General features: G+C 39.2%; 1 protein-coding gene across 2 annotated transcripts; it reads right to left on the minus strand.

The window, feature by feature from the left end:
* Nucleotides 1–1,510: 1,510 nt before the first annotated feature.
* LOC122040925 lies at nt 1,511–5,324 on the minus strand. Of its 2 annotated transcripts, XM_042600415.1 has the most exons (3): nt 4,286–5,324; nt 4,039–4,126; nt 1,511–2,452 (listed from the first exon to the last, which is right to left on the minus strand). In XM_042600415.1, the coding sequence occupies exons 1-2, from the start codon at nt 4,843–4,845 to the stop codon at nt 4,051–4,053; spliced, it is 636 nt and encodes a 211-aa protein (XP_042456349.1). In that variant the 5' UTR covers nt 4,846–5,324; the 3' UTR covers nt 1,511–2,452; nt 4,039–4,050. The 2 variants fall into 2 exon arrangements, with proteins under 2 accessions (XP_042456349.1, XP_042456348.1); XM_042600414.1 differs by lacking the exon at nt 4,039–4,126 and having other exon boundaries at nt 1,512–2,452.
* Nucleotides 5,325–18,096: the final 12,772 nt, after the last annotated feature.

Consider the following 18,096-nt stretch of genomic DNA (forward strand, 5'->3'; position numbering starts at 1 on the left):
GTTGAATAACTAGCCCTAACTGCAGTTAGACAAAGGAAAGTCCAAATGAGTCAAGGAGGACCGTACTTGGTAATCGGAAGTCCAACGGGAGGTTGACAAAGAGAAAGTCCAAGTGGGCACTTGGTGGGGAAGATCCAACAGGTCACGGTTGACAGGATATTAAGCAAGGAGAACTCTAGACTCGGACTAAGTGAGTTAGGGTTAGACAATCGATTAGGACAATTGATTGAGACATGCTCCAATAGATTAAAATAGATTCCTAATCGAGTAGGTGTTGAATTAATTGAGTCAATTGATTAGGTCCATCGATTAGGCAATGTTAATCGATTGGAAGAATTAATTGAAGATGTTTTCTTCGCAGAGAGAAGAAGAGTCGAATCGATTGGGCAATTGATTCTGGTCACGTTAATTAATTGAGGCAATCAATTAAGAGTTGTTTTTATTGTGATAGAGGGAATTGATTGAGGCTCTTAATCGATTGGGTTAATCGATTAAGGTCTTTCGCGAGAGAACAAGAATTTGAGAATCGATTAAGGCTTTTTTAATCGATTGAGATGGCTCGCCAATCAATTAGGGTTTGAAAAAAAGTCATTCTACATGTGTCGAACAGTCGAATGATACGACAATCAATTAAGAAAAAGTTAAATCAATTGAGAGGTATAGAGTGGCTGATAGAAAAGAGTTTTCGCGAAGGTTTGAAGGCAATGCTCACACATATATTAGTCGTCGGTTCTTGGATGTTTGGAAGAACATGTGCTACTGCATTTTTCACCACCAAGAGGTAATTCCAAGTAAGAAGAAAGCAAGCTAAGCAAAGGTTCAAGTTGCAAAGTTGTTTTCGATTTCTTTGTAACGTAGTTTGTATTTCTAATTTGCATTTCTTGTATTCGAGCTTATACGATATTTTTCTACCTCCGGATTGTTTTCCGAAAAGAAATGTTTTTCATAATGGAGTGCGTGGACTATATGGATCCTTGAATTAGTCATATCAAGTAAATCTGAGTGTTAGCGATTGCTTCGGATTCTCCACTGCAACAAATCATTAACGAAACGATTGGAGCTAATTACCCCTCTCTAACTCCCAAGGTGTCCTTACAGTACCAACTAAAAAAAATATGCACCTAAGTAAAAAATTATTGATACAATCATACCCTAAATGATCAAGTTTGACGATGCGAGCGGATGCTTAGAGACCAAATGGGTTGAGATGAACCAAGCATTTAGCAAAGAAAAAGTTGTTGAATAAGTGAATAGAAAATAAATGGAATATGAAGGAGTCGGACTTTAGTCCCACATTGGAAGTTTCAAGGTACTTTTGTTTGTTTATATTGATTCACATACATTGAGGTTGTGAACAAATGTATGGGGAGAGGCTCTCTCTCACGCGTGAGTGCGCAGGGAGTGCAAATCCAGGGCCTAGATTTGCACTGAACCAAGTTGACTCGTGTACAAGCGCGACCTGCGCACACGAATGCCAGACCGTTGGGGACAAAATTCGCCCAAGTGGAACAACTAACATTTTACCACGTAAACTTTTTTGCTGCTTGTATAGCGGATGCATTAAAGGAAGATTAATGCAGGACGTTTCGTAGCTTGGTGTGTAATGATCATTAATTTTGTCGTTCATTTGAGCTCCTATAAAAGGAGATTGTAACTACAGGCAAAAGGGTTACGCACACAGCATAGCAAAGGCTCTCCATTTTCTTCCTCCTTTGTCGTGCAGCTCCTGCTCGACGGAGTGCCCGTGATAGTAATCGGGTGTCACTCAGTTCGCCGTGACCACCAGTGCTTGATCGAATTCACGGTCTACCGTTGTATCCTGGGAAACAGATGACCCTTGTAAACCTCGAAGCACAGTCGGAGGTGGGCGAATCTGTTTCAAGGAAACTGCGACTCTCGCAGGCCTCGGTCAGTTTTCCCGGTCGGCCAGTCTCGTCGCCCGATCTGTCTTTTGCCAGATCAAGTGCAGGTTTGGTCTTCCGCTCTGCAGACCAACTCTGTCGTTCCGTTCTACAGACCTGGTCTTCCGCTTTGCCAATCTGGTCTAACACTCTGCAGACCTGCTCTATCTCTCTGGTCTTCCGCTCAGACTTGTACTGATGTTCTGGTCTGTCGCTCTGTAGACCTGCCCTGCAGCTCTGATCTTCCGCTCTGCAAACCTGCCCTGCTGCTCTGGTCTTCCGCACTGCAGCTCTGGTCTGCTGCTCTGGTTTGCCGCTCTACAGACCTACCCTGCTGCTCTGGTCTTCCGCACTGCAGTTCTGGTCTGCTGCTCTGCAGACCTGCCCTGCCACTCTGGTTTGCCGTTCTGCAGACCTGCCCTGGTCTTCTATTCTGCTGACCTGGTCTTCCGCTCTGCTGACCTGGTCTTCTGCTCTACTGACCTGGTCTTCCGCTCTGCAGGCCTGGTCTTTCGCTCTGCACTTTACAAAAATCAGCCCCTGCTGGCAGCCTGAGATTATCCACTCAAGTCATTTCGACTGTAAGTTGAATTTAATTCAGTGTAGCTTAAATTCAACTAATACTCATAAATCTCCGATATTAGATTGTTTGTGTCCAATAAAAGTTTAGCTAGTGTTGACAAATATAAAAGTCCTAATAGGAGATGGTCGATAAGAAATACCGAGAGATTATAAAGACTTTTGATAAACAAAAAGTTCTAACAATGTCAACTAGATATCTAGCACATGAGAAGTCATAAAGGTAAAACTCTTAACATGTGGGTTGTGAAAGATTGTGAGTGGCTCGTAAAGTTTCATGCACTGTTTATTTATTATTTCATTTACTTACTAGATCATTTCTCCCAATCTCACAAATATTCTATCCCAAAATAACTAAAATTACATTTCTCTCAACTAACATGCCTTCATGTTGATAAAGCATCATCCCTCGAGACCTCCGTCACAAGCCTCCACCCTTTGGAATTTTTCCTTTGAGTCCTACTCAATTCGGGTCACTTGAGCTAGTACCTCTTAGACATATAGATGAACTTTGACATCCATTAAACTTGCTAGGTATTCCACTTCTAGGGTTTATTATCCGCTAAGATGCAATTGGACTTCCATATGCCAGAAATTCACTTCTCAAGGACTTCTTGCATTAGATGATCACCTCTTGTACTTCCTTTGTCAAGGATCACTTAACTTCATCTGTCCAGAGATCACTTCTCGAGAACTTCATCTGTTAGGAGCTCACCTTCACGATTTCTCATCAACTAACATCCACTTGGACTTCCATCTACGGACTTCACTCTTTTGAGACTTCCTCTACTAAGGACCATTTGTACTTTCACACAACTGCAACCGCAGTTCCTATAAAGTTCTTGCATTTGCACACTTTGACATATGTCTGAAACATATATCATGTTTATCATAAACATTTTGCCAATAATTTTGTCAAACATATCAAAACCAATCTACACTAAAGTACAACTACATTAATAGTCTCCCTCCTAAACAAAGTTTCTTAGGGATCAATTGCACCAACACTTATTACGTACTTGAGAGGGTAAGTCAACATACCTAAAGGATGCTCAATGACCGACGATATAAAATCAATATCGACAAACTCTGAGTGTGTTGACTAATGTGAAGGGTGAATCGACTAACTATTAGTCATTACCTACAACACCTTAACAATGACTCCACCAAGCTGAGTCACCAATTAGACCTATGCTCACCATTTAACCAAAGTTAGATGGATCAACAATAATAAATTTCAACAACATACGAAAGATTTGACTTCAAAAACTCCCAAACATAATAATGAGGATAAAAAATAATCATTGCTCTTTAGATTGAAAGGTAAAGGGGAAAAAATTGAGATATTTGCTATCCTTTACATTCATTGCATTATTTCTTAACTTGTCTAAAGTAAGAAATTAATTTTTTTGTTATTTATGTTAACTTAGAGTTCAGTTTCAATCAGTCAATCTACCATATCTACCCACATGAAAAAAAATACCAATGGAAAAGAAAGAAATAAGAAGAAATTTTAATGTGAAGGAAAAAAGGACTGATTGGAAGGAATTCCACTCACATATGAGAGGAGCTAACCAAATTCCTCTTGTGGTTTGCTTGAATCAGCTCCACAAAATAAAAGAAAAAATGGTGTTTGGACATGAGTACTGAAAAAGGTAAGAAATTGTCAAAGATTTTGGGCAAAATGAACACTTTGTTTCAGAATTTTCAGTTCAAATAAAGGATATAAAACTTGAACAAGCAAAGAGCAATTAATATGCAGGAATTGCAGCTCTACTAGAAGTAAAAGAGAAGGAATGGATCACCATGATCCTCGGATCCACTTTAGTCGGCCGTCTCTTCTCCGGCGAAGACGATTCCAGGCCAAGAAACAAACCATAAATGCCAGTGCTACAAGCCCGGCCTCTCTATTCAAAACCCCCTTTTTGCTGAACCCCAGAAGCAGCATTCTTGCCGTCAATTTCTTCTCTGGAACGCTCCCTATCATTGCTGCTAAAGTCGCGAACAGGATCAGCTCCATCACCCCATTTCCACTCCGCCGCCGCCGCCTCCCCCACCCTCCGAACCACCAGCTGTCTTCCCAGAACCCTTTTCGCCCTCCGCTCGCTCCCCCTCCGTCCCCCTCGAGGAGGAGCAGAAGATCCGGCGGATCTGCCCCCAGAGGCCAGAAGAACTTCCCGGCGAGGGAGAGGGCGGCGCGGCCAAGAGCCACAGCACGAACAAACGGTCCAATGGGGATCCTTCGCCGTCTGCCGCGCTTTCGCCTCTGGTTCCTGGGTCCGCCGAGGTCAGTGACAGAATAGCGGAGGAGAATGCTCGGTTGGATCGAGGGGATGACCGGCGGATGGGAAAGCCAAAGATTCATCTGGCGAGGACAAGGGTTTGAATGCTGTCTGACCGATTAGTGCCGTAGAAAATGTCTAATAATTAAATTAGAGAAATGATATACATCTCTAAACTCCATCTCGATCTGGACTCTCATGTGGACATTTTCATACCAGTACCAAAAAAATTCATTTTTTTTTTCTCCTGCATCTCTCCCAAATATCTCCGTGCTCATTTCTCTCTGTTTCTCTATCCTAAATCTCTCCACACGAAACCTTTCCGTGTCCAATGAAATCTCTCCGCACCATCGAACGTCCAGCGAAATATCCTCACCTTCATCTCTTCGAAGATATTGGCAGCAAAACCCTCCTCCTTCCCCAGCCGGCCAGCCCTCCCCTGCCCTAAATCTCCCCTCCTTTGTCTCTTCGAAGAGATTTAGGGTTTAACCTCCTCCTTCCCTAGCGAAGGATCCAGCTAATGAATGAGGTATGAGATATTTCTACGAGTGTTCGAATGGGTTACGATAGTTTCCTTAGTTAATTTCACAAATTTTATATATATATATATATATATATTTTTTTTTTTTTTTTTCCAAATCGACTTTCTTCTTTTTAGATTTTAATGTTGCTCAATTTTCTTCTATTTAGCTTATTTGTAAAGCTACTTTCGCTAAAGTTGCTTTCACAACTCCTTCAACTTGCTCGGTTCATCTTAGGGTAGCAGATATACATCTCGACTCTCCCTACAAACAAGCCTGTGACACATACTTTGCACCTTTCAAAGAAGGCAATCTATATTTATCGTATAAATTATGAAAATGCATTAAAGTTGGTGTTTTAGATTAAAAGTTGAGTCAATGGAACTCTTTATGAACAATTTTGATTGAATTCTATTGAAGTTTATGTTGTTCCACTTTCTTATCCTATTTTGATACTTGTATACTCTGCTTCAGTATGTAGTACCAAATTATTTTTGGAGAAACAACTTTGTTCCTAAACCACAATTATTTTTTTGCATGTATGTGAATTTTTTGGTTGTTTGGGTTTTGATTTTTGTTTTGGAGTAGTGGCTTTGGTTTAGTAAGTTTTTAAAACAAAACGTGAAATAGGGCAGTGTTGCGCTAACAGCTATCCCTTATAATTTTTTGTTTGTGTTCTTTTTTACCATCTGGAATGTGGATTTAGCTTAGCGACTCCATTCCTTTTTGCTTTGTTTATTTAAACTATGTGTTGGAGCAATATTCCTCAGGTTAAGGTTGACCAAGTTGACTGAGCTTGGACTAAGTCAAGCTCGAGTCTTGATGTTTGGATTTCGATGTTTGACAATACATATAGACAAGACATGGAGATTGCAGGTGCAATTGTTCATGTGGTGAGATTGTGAAGGAGAGTCAAGTAGGTCAAGGTTGACTGGATACTTAACTGAAAAATCCTGGTGAGTGAAGCCAGGTGAAAGTCCTAACTGGGAGGTTAGGCAGAAGGAAAGTCCTAGTGAGTGAAGCTAGGTGAAAGTCCCGGTGAGTGAAGTCGGGCAGCTGAAAAGTCCTGGTGAGTGAAGCCAGGTGAAATACCTAGTGAGCGAAGCTAAGCAGATTGAAAATCCTGGTGAGTGAAGTCAGGCAAATGAGAAGTCCTGGTGAGTGAAGCCAGGTAGATTGAAAGTCATGGTAAGTGAAGCCAGGCAATTAAGAAAAGTTCAAGTAGGTCAAAGGTTTGACCGGATACTTAGCACGAGGAGGAAAAGTCCAAGTAGGTCAAAGGGATTGACCGGATACTTGGCATGAAGAAAAGTCCAAGTGGGTCAAAGGGATTGACCGGACACTTAGTGAGCGAGTTCTAGCAGGTCAAGGGTGACCGGATGCTAGGCATGATATACCAACAGGTCATAGGTGATCGGATGTTGGTTTAGGGGGCTTTGGACTTGATTTTGGGCAAAATCAAGGAGCTGGATCGATCAGGCGATCGATTGGCTCATGCCCAATCGATCGACCGATCGATTGGGTGAGTCCCCGCGACAAGCTTCCTCCCAATCGATCGGTGGAACGATTGGGAGAGGCTTGCAATTGCACAGAACAGCGCTGGATCGATCAGGCGATCGATCCATAGATCCCAATCGATCGAGTGATCGATTGGGAGGTGTGATTCTGCGCGATAAGCCCTGGATCGATCAGCCGATCGATCCAGGCAATTCCCGAGAGCACAGAGGCACTCTGGATCGATCGACCGATCGATTCAAAGCCTCCCCGATCGATTGGGAGCAATCCAATCGATTGAGATTTGACCGTTGGCACAGGATATAGCTGTTGGCGAGCGTTTCTCTCGGCAGATCGCACGGCTTCCTCTTCTGATCTTCACCGCATCTCCACAGCATCTCTCTTAGGTTCAGATCGCCAGTTCTTGAAGGTTCTTGGAGGCTTGTGCTGGTGCACATCCAAGTCAAGAGGCGAGAAAGAAGTTAGGGTTAGGGTTTCGTGTGCAAACTTGTAAGCTTTTGCTTGTATTTTGTTTACCCTTTCTTTCTTCTTGTACTGAGAGCTTGTAAGGCTTCTCCGCTTTCGGTAGTTACCGTAAAGGAGAGTTTTCATAGTGGAAGGTGCGTGAGTGTGTGGATCCTTGGACTAGTCACCTCTTCTTGAGGTGGATACCAAGTAAATCCTTTGTGTTAGCGTTGTATGTTTTGTTTCTTGTATTTCCGCTGCATATCATTGAAGAAACAAGCAACGAAAAGACGAGGAGCGCGACGAGCTATTCACCCCCCTCTAGCTACATATTTGGTCCCACTACTATGGACTACTCATCACTACCAGTGAACTTCTTTTCTAAGCCTCTGCTTTTTGTATCTGTTTTTTCTATATTCTTTCTCTATCAATTTTTTTCTTTCCATGAAGTGAACCCTCATTCTTGTCTCTCAAGAGATTAGTAGTTTATTTGTTGTATCTCATATCCAAATAAATAAGTTGTTAGTTGTTAGTTGTTAGATGAGATACTTAGATATGAAAACCAAGTGATGTGATAGCTTGAAGCAATAAATTTATGTTTTACTTATTGCTTATTATCATAATGAGATAATTTATGTGGTATTTATTGTTGATTTATACAGTAACGCAAAATAGCTTATTCCCTATTTTTGAATTTATTTAGCATACAATCTAAGTAATTCTCGTTTGCTTATTAGGTTGGTATTTCATGACATCATCAAGTTACATCTCCATCGACATATGAAATTTAAGCATGTACCATGCAGGGACTGCGGACGAAGAATATTGGTATGTGTTTCTAAATCAACCAAAAATCCTGGAAGGGAGGTATTATGGATATGGGCAACATGGTTGGTAAAAGTGGATGGTAGTCGACACTTTGTCTGATGAAAACAACAGTGAAATATGTAGTGGAAGGTTAGGAAGAATAGAGTCATGGTTAGGAAGTGAACACATTACTTCTCGTGGACATAATCTAGGAAATTGGAATGTACCATCAGTGGTCTGGATATGAGTTATAGTGAAGTTGACTCTTTTAGCAGTGTATCTTATTACTTTATTAGTTCAGTCTTGATAATTAGTGTTGAGTAATGTTGTTATTGTAATATGACAGGCTGAATATTTGCAAGAATTAGCTGAAGGTTAATTGGTTTATTAGTTCAGGTGGTTAATTACTGTTGACTAATGTTCGTGCTATAATGTGATAGGATAATTAGTTTTTAGTTAAGATGGATGATGCAGAACATGTTAAATAATGATTTGAACATTTTGTAATAACTTATTCTGTGTTATTCTTATTTTGAGACTTAGTTTTCATCTCTAATACTTCTTTAGTCAAGCAAGAATGTTAGCCTGATGTTGATTGTTTTGTGCTGTTTGCATCTTTATCTTCGTGTGGATATGTTCACTCTGGATTTCAAGTTTGCATCTTTCATGTGGTAGGATGATGCAATGTTGATTGTTTTCTACTATTTCATCCCTTCATCTGATGTTTGAGCTACCACAATTGGTCCTTTGTTGATTATGGATGGTTCAATTTATGAAGCACAAATCAATCCCTATTCATTTTTAGTTGATGAGTCGAGATTGATTTGCAGACCATCTTCCATCTCAACCCATCTGGACGATGGTCCCCATATTTGCAACCCTTTTTTGCAAAGATGAGGTTGTGGAGTGCATCCATCTCTCAAGTAGATATTTCAATTGCAGTCTTGCAGACTAATATCTTCATTTGAGAGAGATAAACATAACTATGAATGAGAGAGTCATATCCACCACTCAACATCTTGTACTCTCAGAAAAAATTAGATACAGAAGAAGCATCTATTTAGAGAGTACAGAAAATGGCATTAACTTCTGCATTTAAAGATTAAGTCAATCAAACATGATAAAATATGTCTCTAGTTACTCTAACGGAACTTTGACTTTTAAAATCCAAATGGGTGGGTGCGCGAATGGCAACATCAATTAACATTTGTTCAAAAAACAATATATGTACATTAGATTTTTCAAAGGCTAAAGTCAGAATTTTGTTTCGAAGTGAGATGAAATAACAAAAATAGAAGCCAAGAGAAGTCACTAAATTGAAGATGTTGAAAAATTGCTTATATTGAAGGACAAACTTTGTGGAAGAAGAAATGATTCACTAATCATTACAATTTAATCGATAAGTTCTACAAAAGAAATTTGTATCCTTATATGCTTTACCCTTACATCTGTTGGAGTGTATACTAAAAGCCTAGCTTTTGTATAAACATTTATAAGAATCACATTGGTCAAGTGTCTACATTTATATATACCAAATGTAGATGTTCAATTAATTTATATTGTAGATACCATAGTGTGTGGTGTCACACACAGAAGATCGTGTTATCGGTTCTTTATAAATTAAAAATAGTAGCTCACGACCAAGATGGAAAGGAACAAACCATTAGAAGGTCGTAGTGTAATTAGGTATTAGTTTATCTTAACTATATAATTACACTAGTACACTTAGAGTGTATTGAGCAGGACCATTTAGAGGTCGTTTCTTTTATACTGACTTTATAAAGGAACAAAGACCTCAGTTATTATGGAAGTGTGTGCTATTAATCCTAATATAATAACAAGCACATATATTTGATATTTATTTCTTTAATTTATCAATGTGTGAGATTTAGTTCGATAAATCAATAAGCCCGATAAGTTGGGAAATGATATCACTTATAGTGTGTTGTTGATTATAGAAGGAAATTGTGTCCTAGTGATCTAGGTTGATAATGTCCCCAAGAGGAGCTCATAAGGATTGTCATGTTAAACCCTGCAGGTGGACTTAGTCCGACATGACGATAAGGTTGAGTGGTACTACTCTTGGACTAAGATATTAATTAAATGAGTTGTCAGTAACTCACTTAATTAGTGGACATTCGACATCTTAAACACAAGGAGACTAACACACTCATAATAAGAAAGAGCCCAAAAATGTAATTTGGGATTGGTGCGGTAGTTCAATAATAGTTCTTTAGTGGAATGAATTATTATTGATGGAATTAAGTTGTGTTTGGGGCGAACACGGGAAGCTTAATTTTATCGAGAGACCAAAACCAATTCCTCCTCTCGGTCCCTATCGTAGCATCTTGTATATAGAGATTTATACCCACCACATACCCACCTTCTTACCCAACCTATAGGGGTCGGCCAAGCTAACTTGGAACCTAAGCTAGGGTCGGCCAAGACCCAAAGGTTGAGCCAAGTTGGTGGTTGGCCAATGCTTGGAGTCCAAGCATGATGTGGCCGGCCACATCATATTAAAAAGGATTTTATTTATACATTTTTTCTTATGTGGATTCCATGGTTTTAAAAGAGAGTTTAAAATTTAAATCTTTCCTTTTATAGCTTTATACAAAAGTTTAAGAAAAGATTTAAAATCTTTCCTTATTTGTATATTAAAAGGTGGATTTTAAATTTTAAGAAAACTTTCCTTTTTAACCATATTCATGATTTAAAAGAGAGTTTAAAAATTAAATATTCTCTTTTATAAGTTTCTACAAAAGATTAAGAAAAGATTTGATATATTTCCTTATTTGTAGATTGAAAGAGATTTTAATTTTTAGAGATAACTTTCTTTTTATCCACATATTTAAAAGAAAATTTTAATTTATAAAATTTCCTTTTTATAATCCACCATGAAGGAAAAAATTATTGGAGAAATTTTTTATAAAATTTCTGGAAACAAATTAGGAAGTTTTAATTCTTGTGTGAATTAAAATTTCATTGATTTGGGGATTGTAGGTGGCCGACCATTGATATTAAGAAAAGAAAATTATTTTTAATTAAATAATTTTTTCTTTTTCATGGCAAAGGAATTAAGGAAGTTTTTATTAAAATTTCCTTATTTGCCAAGACCAAAGATTATAAAAGAGGGGGTAGAGGTGCCTTCATTATGAACAACTCTATTCTTTTCTTCCTCTTTTTTCCTCCTTGGTGTGGTCGGCCCTAGGGTCTCCTCTTCTCCTTCTTTTCTCTTCCTCCTTTGTGGCCGGTGGCATCAACTTAAGGGAAGTCCATGGTGGCCGATTCTAGCTAGGAGAAGAAGGAGAGAAAGAAGGCTTCGTTTCTAGCATCCCTTGGAGCTTGGTGGTGGTGGCCGGATCTTTACTTCTCATGAAGAATTAATGGTGGTTGAATCTAGCTTGGAGAAGAAGGAGCTTGGTGGTTCTCGTTTCGGAAGATCGTTGTCCACACAACGTCCGAGATAAGAAGAGGAATACGGTAGAAGATCAAGATGTTATTTTTGCTTACAAAGAAAGGTATAACTAGTAATTGTTTTCCGCATCAAACTAGTTTTCTTTGTATAGTTATTTATGGAAATACCAAACACAAGAGGCATATGATTCTAGAGTTTTCGAAATAGTTTTTTTGAGTTTGTGTTTTCTTCTTTTTCGAATTTGTGATTCGATTGTTCTTTTTGGTTAACCTAGAATTATTTAAGGAAATAAATATTAGCTTTCCTTAAAAGGCTTTGCCTAGGCGGTGGTGGTTGCTCCCATATCCAAGAAGGTCATGTGCCTTGTCATGCAATCCTGGAAGTCAATTTTGAAAATTAATATTTATGGAATTAATAACTTAGGTAGATTTGAATCAATAGTGTTAAGTTCCGCTTGCGATTCAAATCTAAACCATTAAGAACAGATAAGTTAAATTTAGAATCAATGATGTTAAGTTCCTTCTGCAATTCCTAATTTAACTTCTAAAGAACACAATAGATTATTTCAGGAAAGGTTCGACACTTGTAAAAAAAAAATTTTGTACAGTGGAACCGGTACGTTTTCCTAAGACTAACCAACAACATCTACATTCAGATGCAAGCTATTTCTCAATCTACAACATGAACACGGTTCTTGAAGGCGAATCAATACAGATCCTTCCAGTCACAATAAAAAAAGACTTCAATGGATAGTACTATCGAATATTAACAAACAGATCACTGAATAGGTAACTGCAATTCAGTATTAACTGAATCCAAACAGACATTCAAATTAAAAATTCAAAGCCTTTGTTATAACATCAATCCCAAACAAAAACTAAATCTAAACCAATATTAAAAGTCAACTATCATGCCAGAATGTTTTGAAAGCACCACATTATCTATTAGTTTTGCATTAAAAGGAATGCCAAGATAGTAGGTTACTGTGATTTTAACACTTCCCTCCACCACCACCCATCTTAGGGCCTTTGGGTCCAACACCCTTTGGAGCACCTTTTGTCTGAGTTTTCTGAGACTTTGCAACCAGTTCAGCCAAGATTGATTCTTCTCATCTTTTGTTTTCTTGATTCTCTCTTTGATTTCACTGCATTAAAGAAAATAGTTATTCATTAATCATTAGCCAACGAAACAACAATATAGAATAACAAAACTGCTTACTGATCGTACTGCTACTATTATGTATGTGTGCGCACGCGCTTGTGTGTGCAATGTTCACAAGAATGGTAAAGGAGCCTGACTACCTTACAGAGGTGTAACTTTTATTGAAAATTCTGGCACAAATATAAACTTTAGTTATCAATCAACTGAGTTGCTAGATATCAATTTCAGTATTCATTCTGAAGATAAAAATGCTCATAATTTAGACCATGGTTGCATAAATGATGTCAAGCATTGTGAGGGATGCTCTCAACAGACAATTGTGTAACAAGTTAAGAGAAGAACCAAACAAATGTAGTACTAAGTAACAATTTGCATACTTTGGCTCATTGTAAGTAATTGCTAAACAAATGCAGTATCAAGAAAGCCATATAGTTCCCAAGAAGCCCAAATTGATATGATTCATCACATCACTGCAAGAACAAGCAAGCAAAGTCAAATCACAAAAGTTAAATAGTAGTGTATTGGCAACATCTTAATATTGTACAGATGAAGAATCTATTTTACTAATGACAAATGAAGTGAATCATACTACTTAATATTGTATAAACTTCATTAACAATTTGGACAAATTATCGGGACAAACCTTTGCTTTGACATTAAATTTTAAGAAAAACAAATTATGTCATTGATTGGCTGGTTGTCACAGAACGAATCACTTGACATGTAACAAAGGACCCTATAATAGTAAACAGAGATATTTGGCTACAGCAAAGTATATAAAGCAAAATTTATCTCATAGGTACTGAATAATATGTTGGACCCTGTGGGTGTTTTGATGTAATCAACCAAATTAGGTTAGGTCCTGCTTGTTATTTGATCCTTGTGTCTAAGTGTGCAGGAACTTAGGAGCGCAGGAAGTCGAGCGGAAGATGCCACTAGCGAGAAGGACGGCACGGAAAGGGAGCCGACGGGCTTGGTGTGTCCGAAAGATGAAAGAGCTGCAGAAGAGTACACCGATGGACGAGAAGAACGTGCACGACGTTCAAGGGACGAGAAGTCGGGTCGGAAGCCTGCTCGAGGAGAAGGCCGGAAATTGGATTCGGGTGAGCTCTATTTTGGTTAGCCGAAATCACCCAAGCGATCGGAGCTTCGGAAGAAGAGGAATAAGAGAAGTTGGAAACTATTTATACCATGCAGGTTGAAGGCAGTATTTATACCATATAGGTTGAAGGCGCCCTCAACATCATTGAGGGTGTCCTCAATATTGAAGGTGCCTCCATCGCCTTGAAGGCGCCTTAGACCAGTCTGAGGCGCCTTTAAGGGCATTGGAGGCGCCTCAGACCCAGTCTTCGTGACCGTTTGTAACCGGATAGAGCTTTATCCGGTCAAACTACTTGAAGGCACCCTCAACCCTCTTGGAGGCACCTTCAACACTCGGGATAAGATTTCCAACAGCTATATAAAGGCCCCTGAAGCTAGGAAATTAATCAATCAACTCTGTAACAACTTCCTAGCAACTTATAAGAGCTTTTAGTGTGTAAAAGGCTTCTCTGCCTTCAGAGAATGAGACTTTTCTAGTGCATTTTCCAACCGCCTTGGATTAATAACCTTCTTGGTTGTAATCAAGTCAAAATCACTGAGTCTTCTTTCTTTTCTGTTATTCTACTTTATTTTATTTTCTTATTATTGTTGCTATAATTTTAGAGTTGAAAGTTTGAGGAGGGTATTCTTATTTTGTAGGCAATTCACCCCTCCCCTCTTGTTGGCCCCGCTGCACCAACAAATGGTATCAGAGCCCGACAATCTCAGAAGGACTAACCGCCGACTGAAGCATGAAGATCAAGACAATGGCCAAAACAAGCATTTATCCTCCGAAATTTGACGGAGACTTCGTTACATGGAAGCGAAGAATGGAGGTATTCTTTAAGACTGAGTTTGATATTCTTCTTATTATGAAATATGGTTTTATAGCCCCCAAAGACAAGGAAGAATACAACTGGACGAAGAAGGAGAAAGCCGATTTCGTGGCCAACAGAAAGGCAGAGTTCCACCTGCTCAACGTCTTGCCGCCCCAGGAGGTAAGTCGGATCAGAAGCTACGACTCTGCTAAAGACCTCTGGAAAAATTCTTGGAGCTTCACGAAGGTACCTCAGAAGCAAAGTTAGCAAGGCGCGACATCCTCCGGACTCAGCTAACAAATCTCCGGATGAACAACGGCGAGAAGGTAGTGCAACTCCAGGCGAGAATTAAGGAGTTGATAACTCAACTGACCAATCTCGGAGAACCGATAACGAACCGAGATTCTATCCGGTATACAGTCAACGCCTTCCCAAGAACTCCAGAGTGGGCTTCCTTAGTAGATGCTTACTATATCTCTAAGGACTTTGAGACAAGTACTTTAGAAAGTTTATTCTCTACATTTGAACTTCACGAATCAAGAATTGCAGAACCTAAAGAGAAGTCAAGTCTCAATGTTGCCTTACAAACCAAGATGGACGATCCCGACTCTGAAGCGTCAATCGACGAAACTGAAGCTGCATTATTGGTAAGGAAGTTGAATAAATTTGTTAAAACTAATAAATTTATATCGCAATCGAAGAAGCATCAACGTAACAAAAGGACGGTCCGATGCTACAACTGCAATAAAGAAGGGCACATAAAGGATAACTGCCCTAAATTAAAGAAAAGGGATAAGGAGAAGTCTCGAAGACTGACGTCCTCCAAACGCAAGAGTCTGAAGGCTACATGAGATGAATCTTTATCCTCGGAATCTGAAGTCGAAGCCTTCTCAGGATTAGCACTGATGGCCAACCATCTTTTTGAAGAAACCAGCTCGGAGATGAGCATAGATGAAGGGGGAAGATCATCAGAAGAAGAAAGCTACGATGAAGGGGGAGCATCACCAAGTGAGGTAAGTAAAGTACATGCTCTAACCCCTACTCAGTCATTTCAATTTATCAAAGTGCTTACGAAAGATCTAGAAAAATTAGAAAAAAAATGCTGAATTAAAATTAAACTTAGCAAAAGCATGTCCTCTAGAAATGTATGATAATTTGAAATTAGAATATGAAAAATTAAAAATTAAAATTGAAAAATTGAAAAATGATCATGCATGCCTAAATAAATTTTCAAAATAAAAAATTTAAATTTATGAAAAATTGAATTGGTATATTAGAAAACACTAGGGTCAACTTAGAAAAGTTCCCAAAAGTTATGTACCCCTTAAGTTCTTAAAAAATCCAGTAGGAAGGAACATATACTAGTTCCAAAATCTTTGTTAGTTTAATTTTTTTAAGTTAGAGCTTACAGCGAGAAAATTAAACGTTAAAATTTCTTTATAAGACTTTGTCTAAGGGAGTGGTTGTTGATCCAATAACCAAGAAGGCCTAGTGTCTCGCCACGACTTGGAAGCCAAAATATCAAAATAAAATATTTAATTAACTTTCTGGTAAAAGCATTAAAATTAGAATTAAATAATACTTTAAAAAAAATTTCAAACATCTTTTTTAAAATTCTTCAAAAATATTTTTTTTCTCTTAAGAAAAATATTTGTTACTTAAAAAAAAATTCTCAAATAACATTTTTTTAAGTTAAAATTTCTTCTGAAGTTAGAAATGTGTATTTATCTTTTTCTCAAAAAATTGTCTTACCTAAGTTTTACTTAGAAAATTTTTAAAAAATATTATTTTTCTTAGAAATCATTTTGAAAATGCTGCACTTAGATTTTAAAAATTATTTTTTTACTTGAATTTTTTGCTGTGATCAAAAGGGGAGAAAGATAGGTACAAGTTTAGGGGGAATTTTTAATGTTTTTTACTTAAAAATTATTTTTAACTTGTGTTGCAAATTCTATTGCAATCCTTATACTTGAACTGTTAGTTTAATAATTTCTATAAATTATTGTTTGTATATTTTGTTCCCCTAACTTGAACTTGGGTTGATGCACATCAAAAAGGGGTAGATTGTTGGACCCCATGGGTGTTTTGATGTAATCAACCAAGTTAGGTTAGATCCTGCTTGTTATTTGATCCCTGTTTCTAAGTGTGCAAGAACTTAGGAGCACAGGAAGTCGAGCGGAAGACACAGGTAGCGAGAAGGACGACACGGGAAGGGAGCCGACGGGATCGGTGTGTCCGAAGGATGAAAGAGCTGCGGAAAAGTACACTGGTGGACGAGAAGAACGTGCACGGCGTTCGAGAGATGAGAAGCCGGGTCGGAAGCCTGCTCGAGGAGAAGGCCGGAAATTGGGTTCGGGTGAGCCCTATTTCGGTTGCCCGAAATCACCCAAGCGATCGGAGCTTCGGAAGAAGAGGAAAAAGAGAAGCTGGTGTTGGTGCTGGAAGCATCCGACGATCGAACCTGTATTTTGATAATGGCAAAGGGTTCAAAGTTAAGCTGTTTGTGATCTAACAGTTCGAATAAGATTGCAGGAAAGTCCTAAGTGTACTTAGGCAAAAGTCCTAGCTGCGGTTAGGCAGGTGAAAAATCCTGGGGGTGGTAACCCTAGGTCATAGGAGGTGGTAATCCTATGCGGAAAGCCTTGGCGGGTCAAGGGCTTCATGCAAAAATTCCTAGGGGGTGGTAACCCTAGGTGAAAAGTCCTGGTGTCGCGAACCAGGTGAAAGACTGGATGGGTCGGGAAGCGGGCGTCCAGTAGAAAGTCTGGAAGCATCGAGCGCCGAGTAAAAGTCCAATCGATCTAGAGGATCGTGCTGGCATCAGGTAAATCTCCTGAGAGGAGTAGGTGAGGACACATTCCCCGGAAGAGGGAACAGTAGGCGTCGGTTCAACCTAAGATTTTCGGTCGGAAATCCGAAGTCAAAACCGAACAGTCGGGAGACTGTCAGAATATTCTATTGTCATATTTATACTACTGTTATGTGCTAACTTTGTGTTGCAATGTATTTTTGGGACTAACGTATATTGCAGGTACAAAGAAGCAACCTTAAGCCTCAGATGAACAGCACCCGAGGCGCCTCCATGGAGCTTGGAGGCGCCTCAGGTATAAGGCTGAAGCAGGCTGTGAAGCAGGTCTGGAGGCGCCTTGGACCAGAGCTTGGAGGCGCCTTGGAGTGGCTTGGATGCGCCTTCAAGTGGATGAGGTGCGACCAGTTCTGTTCTGATTCACGCAAGCGACTCGGGAGGCCTGGAAGCACCTCGGACAGGCTTGGAGGCGCCTCCAGCAGTGTATAAAAGGGGACCTTGAGGCAGCAGTTAAGATATCACCTTCTAAGCGACCCTTTTGCGACAAGTTGCCAACGTGCTGTAGCAACATTCCGACGACCTAGAGCTCTAGATTTGATATTCTTGTTGTCGGTATTGCGTTCTTTACAATTCAAATTGTAATTAGTTTGTAATAACTTTTCGAGCTTATAGTTGGTGCCCACCAGAAGTGATCAACGATCGCGGGCCTTGGAGTAGGAGTCACCACAGGCTCCGAACCAAATAACTCCTCGTGTCTTTGTGTG

Source organism: Zingiber officinale, chromosome 2A (genome assembly GCF_018446385.1).
Source record: "Zingiber officinale cultivar Zhangliang chromosome 2A, Zo_v1.1, whole genome shotgun sequence".
Classification (NCBI taxonomy): domain Eukaryota; kingdom Viridiplantae; phylum Streptophyta; class Magnoliopsida; order Zingiberales; family Zingiberaceae; genus Zingiber; species Zingiber officinale.

Coding starts and splice junctions, on each gene's coding strand:
- LOC122040925 (XM_042600415.1), bottom strand. CDS start 4,845: ATGAATCTTTGGCTTTCCCATCCGCCGGTCATCCCCTCGATCCAACCG. Junction 4,127..4,285: donor AAGTGGATCCGAGGATCATG/GTGATCCATTCC, acceptor TACCTTTTTCAG/TACTCATGTCCAAACACCAT.